Source organism: Glycine max, chromosome 18 (genome assembly GCF_000004515.6).
Source record: "Glycine max cultivar Williams 82 chromosome 18, Glycine_max_v4.0, whole genome shotgun sequence".
Classification (NCBI taxonomy): domain Eukaryota; kingdom Viridiplantae; phylum Streptophyta; class Magnoliopsida; order Fabales; family Fabaceae; genus Glycine; species Glycine max.
In genome coordinates this window covers 56698720-56704254 of record NC_038254.2, presented here as the reverse complement: position 1 = coordinate 56704254, position 5535 = coordinate 56698720, and the positions used below count along the sequence as shown (strand labels likewise).

At 28.8% G+C, this 5535-nt stretch overlaps 1 protein-coding gene across 2 annotated transcripts; it reads left to right on the top strand.

Moving 5' to 3' along the window:
• Positions 1-1883: 1883 nt before the first annotated feature.
• Positions 1884-4299, top strand: LOC100812141 (CRIB domain-containing protein RIC4). Of its 2 annotated transcripts, none has more exons than XM_014770330.3 (3): positions 1884-2379; positions 2488-2630; positions 3928-4299. In XM_014770330.3, the coding sequence occupies exons 1-3, from the start codon at positions 2291-2293 to the stop codon at positions 4179-4181; spliced, it is 486 nt and encodes a 161-aa protein (XP_014625816.1). In that variant the 5' UTR covers positions 1884-2290; the 3' UTR covers positions 4182-4299. The 2 variants fall into 2 exon arrangements, with proteins under 2 accessions (XP_014625816.1, XP_003552653.1); XM_003552605.5 differs by having other exon boundaries at positions 1905-2379; positions 2484-2630.
• The last annotated feature ends 1236 nt before the right edge of the window (positions 4300-5535 follow it).

The following is a 5535-nucleotide window of genomic DNA, read 5'->3' as shown; positions in this document are numbered from 1 at the left end:
TGCAAAAATAGTCTCTCACTATGATAAAATTACAAATAATTTATTATTTTTATTTACTAAATAAATTTCCCCTACTAGTCTAGGGTCTTTCCGTGGGTGTTTTTAACCTATTGGATTAAAAACTAATTAAACTCATGATTTTGTTATGATAACAAAAACAAAACAAAAATACATTCAAAAGCATGACGGCAAAGAGTGATGAGAGGGGAGAGAGGGAAAAAAAAGAAAAGAAATGAATGAAAGAAGAAAAGGATAAGAGGAAAGAAGAAAGGAAAAGAGGAAAGAGTGGTGGCTGGAGAAGGGTGAGGTGAAATCATTCAAAAGGTATCTTGGTCTATGTTCTTGATTTATAGTGTCAAGAGTAATTTTATAGGAATCAATAGTATCACCCCCTTTAAATAAGATTGAGCAAGTCAAAATTTTCAGAGCCAATAAATTATTGATTTAACCGTTTAAACTATTTTATTTTAAAAACAATGATTTAACCTACTTTTACACAAGTTACAAATCAACGATGATAATCTTTTTTATTCTGAATTAATGATGATAATCTGTTAACTTGAGTAATATATATTTTTTTTTCAATTTTCTCTAGTCTTTTATGCAAAATATGGTTACGGTATTTCATTCATAATCAATGATTAAACCCAATGGGGAGCTGAAGTCCTAAAGTCCTTACTAAAGAATAAACCACATGATTAACTTGTCTCCCGCTAAAACTCATCCTAGAATGATGACCCAGTATTGCTATGAGTGGGATAGTCAACAATCATCTTACAACCAATTTTCTCTAGTTTTGTTGCTTGAAAACTTTTTTATGATTTATCACTCTTATTTTTTTATATAGTTTAAATCATAGTAAATACTATCAAATAAATATTTTTTGTAACACAATTAATAATTTTACGTTGGAGAAAGTGAAAAAAAAACCTTTACATATCATATGATTTGTTCATAATATTTTAATAAATAATTAATTAGACATGTACCAAGTCATATGGGACAGACTCAAGTCAAAATAAAATATATTTAAAACTTATATTCTATTAATCCAACTCTTTTTTTTGTCAAGTTATTCCTCCATTTATTGGACTTAACACATTTAACATTCCTACTTTCATGTCGTGATACATGACTCAATTTGTCATTGCCACTTGGAATAGTTGGGTTCCTTGGAGAGTGGCTCTTCCCTCAAGCTATGCACTTAAAAAATATTTCGAATACTTTCTGCCTTGTGATGATGGTAATTTTTTCCAAAGTAATTTATCTTACCTTTGAATGCACCCATCGGTGAAAATTTTGTTTTTTAGTCAAGATTCCCAAAAAATTGCTTTGCTTTACGAAAATATATTAAAATTCTAAAGTTGTCTTATGGTGATATTTTCACATAAAAATGTTTTTAAAAAAATATTCATTAAAACATATACAAATTTTTTGAAACCTGCATTCATTCACAATAAAACCAGCAGTCGAAGTTAAAAAATCTGCAAAATTTACTTTGACTAATAAAAGTATATGTATATCACACCACCCAACTAATTGAAGTTAAAAAAAAATGAAATGTATTTTACCCAATCATGAAATAAGGATAAAATGAATAAAAAACAAATAGATGGCCACGCGCAAAAAATATTACTAGAAGAGCTCCCTTGTGATTCACTCTATGATGTTGATATACACAAGTTAAGTAAGACTCAATAATAGGCTCAGACTAAGTTAACTAATTACTTCTAAATGACATACTTATAAAGGAAATAAAGTGGATGGAACAAAAACTCTATAATGCAAAGATGTGAAAAAATCTGCAAAAGAATGCCTTAGTACACAAGTGATGCTAGTTAGGAGGAGCCCACTTTGGAATATGATTATTATTTGGGAGCTTGTAGAGGAACAGGAGTTAGTTATAGAACCCAGTACTAATCCAACTTATTGGCCTAGCAATCTTAAAAGCATTTTTATTTTTCATACAAATTCCTAAAGCAGGTTGAGTTGCACAGTTTAACCAACTAACCACTCTATTACTCTAACACACCCACTCCATTATCATTTATATATACACATACCAAACTTGGATTGAAAATAGTTTCCTTTCCGCACGTAAATCATTCTAACTTGCTCATAAAGACAAACAGGAACCTAAATATAACCCCATTATAGGTACCCTTTTTTGATAGATAGATAGCTATATAGACTAATAAGCTCTTGAATATTAGAACTTGCTATAGCTATACACACATAAAATTTGGGGTTAGGGAGAGATGAGAAACCGTATTGAAAGATTAGTAGTTCCATGGTCTTTCAGCTGTGCTTCCCATTCAAGTGTGAAATTAGGTGCACCCAAAGGACCAAAAGAAGATTCAAAAGGAACTATTGTTTCAAGTAGTTTCTGCTTTCTTTCTTATCAGCATCCATTTCTCTATTCTTTTTTTTTTTGTTAAGTGATTGGAGTGCTATCTTGTAATTTGAGATATTCGTTATGCAAGGAAGACAAGAAGGACAAGATAGATCATTCATCAGGACCCAAATGAAGAGAGGCAAGCCTTCTGGGTTTCTGGTTCTACCAAAGCCTAATGTAGCTACTGGCATACAGAGAATAATCAAGGGCATCAAGAATTTATCTCAATTATTTGGTGAGTACAACAATCTCTATTTTTATTAATTAATTTTGTTTGTTATGAATCATGGCTGGTCTTAATTACATGAAATTTCAATTTCCATTACCCGATAAAAATTAAAGAAACATATAAATCATTTTATCAATACATTCTAATTAGCAGACAATCATACTACTCCTTGAGTAATCAAATATTTGATTCTTAAGTTTGTGTGTATGTGTGAAAAAAAATTCAATAAAAGATATAAGCTTCTTGAATATATCTTCATATCTCAAAAAATTAGTTTCCAAAGTCTTTATCTTGAACAGCCCATAAATTATTTCTTAAATGTATATAATTTATGGTAGGTGGTGCATTATTCTTTATCCTTTCTGATATATAATTCTCTTTTTCTTTTGGATCTTTCTCTTCTTCTTTTTTTATGTGTTATATGATTACTTTTGGACTATGTATGACCTGGGCTACTCAACTTGTCCAATTGAATATACTGAACACAATTTTTATGGGCCCATAACATTAGAAAAATGAAACATATATATGTAGCTGAAATTTAGAGGCATCGAAGGAGTTAGTTAGATCAGAGGAGTAGTTTGAAGTTTTGAAGGCCGATTATGATTTTAGGTGATTATATTAACTCGTCTCCCTTATTTGAAATGATTTTATCCAGCTGTGCAGTATGGGGACACTAAATTCTAATAATATGCATACAACATAATTGTATTTGATTTTAGTGTCTGAATCCTACCTACTAAAGAAACGGACACAACATTAAATAAATGAGACCTTAGCAAAATATATGAAATCATGTATAATTAAAAAAAAATACTCGTTAGTTAAGTTAAAAAGTAGATAATGATAAAACTAACGAAAATAGTTATGAAATCATCTGTACAACCAATAATGAAATTAGTAACCTGAGTTCTGTGGCAAAAAATGGAAAACAAGGAATGCAATAACTAAACACAAATTTAAAAGACTCTTGCAAGAACTCTCAACCCTACGTTGATCTAAAACTGTCTCTGTGTGTTATTAAGTTTTTTTAACATCTACACATTAAGTTATTAAAATTTGATCTATCATTCAAGAAAATTTGTCATTGGTGCCTTTTCAAAAATAGAATAAATGTCGTTGGACTGGGCTTTGCTTACAGCATATGGACTGGGCTAGAGCCACATTTAAGGTTAATTTTAATATAATTCTTTGCTTAAGTTATTATAATATTCTAACTTATTTAAACTCTACATGTTTATATTCGCTCTGTTGCATCTTTGTAATGTATGGATTGTTGAATATTTTCTTCACTTGAATTTAGTTTACAAAAAAGAGGATGTCGAAAAAATGGAACCTGAGATGGAAATTGGGTATCCAACAGATGTGAAGCATGTGACACATATTGGAATTGATGGGTCAACAACCATTACAAATAATGTCAAGGGTTGGGACAATCTGAAGGCACCTGAATTATTGTCTCTGTCTCCAATTTCATTCAAGCAATTTGAATTGGCCATGGCTAGCCAAGCTCAATATCCTCTCATTAACGATCTTAATTCCTCAAAACGTGGTTAGAACACCTTATGGGAATGCTGGCACTTCCAAGTCCCTTCTTCTAATTGTAGATTAATGATGATTGATGACGATGTATTTAGGAGTTCATATACAAGTGCATAAATTGAAAATTCGTGAATGTTTGTAATCTCTTTCACTCTTTGTTTTGCTCGGTTCTTGAGATTGCCTAAGCTTCATTACTTCAAGTCTTCCATTTTAAAATTGAGTTTTTCTGTCTATAATATTTTATCAATTAAAAGAAAGAAAAAAGCTTAGTAGGACTCACTTTTTATCAACTAAAAATTTGTTTTAAGTTATCCATCGGTATTCATTTATTACAGATTTTACCTATAAATATTCACTGGTGTGGATGCTGTAGTCATCTCTACACATGTAAATTTTGATTTGACAATAAATCTACCTTAAAACTAAATAAATTGAATGATATATCCTTCTATTTCCAGGAAAAAAAGAAGCAAACATATGAATGATAATACACTTTTTTTATTACTCTTAATAATTTTCTATTATTCTCTTATTACTTTGATCATATATGTTTTTATTTTTGTCTCAGTTTATTTCGTTTGAAGCCCAAAAATGAAAAAAAAAACATTTTTAGCTATGTCTTATTTTTTATTTAATTTTTGGAGATCATTCCACAACATAGCCAATACAATTAATTTTTTTTAAAAATAGACACAAAAATTAGTAAAATGATTTTTTTTGGGTTCATTAATTAATTAATACGGTTCCTTAGAGGCTTGTAATATACGCCGACAACAAATGTGGCTCTTTAGTCATTTCATAAACTAAATTGGCATGTTCATTCAACAAATATATTTCTAAGATTAAAGCATCATTTTTAAAACATATTCCTTAGCTTTTTAAACATATAAAACAATTCATAATTAAATAATATATATTTTTGTACAGTAAAAGTTATACAAAAATTTATATAATCATGACAGAGATTGAATAAGACAGAGAAGTGTTAAATACAACAAGCAACGTGATGAAAAGAACTAGAGAAAAAAAACTACTAATGTTATAGAAAATGGTGTAAATATTTGTTATATAATATAAATCTATAATTTGATATAAAGAGTAAAAGAGTGATTAAGTTTTAGATTAAATTGCATACTGATATAATAAAAATATATATTTTAGATTAATTTACAAAATATTGCTTCAATTTTAACCTATTGGTACTTTTTTTCCCCCAAAATTATAAGTTTACATTATTCTCACTCAAACTTTAAACATATAGTAGTTATTTAATTTTTTCTCTAGAAATATAACTAAGTTCCATACAACTTTATATGTATATTCTAAAAAATTATTAGAAAGAATAAAAGATATTTAACTGTTAATGATG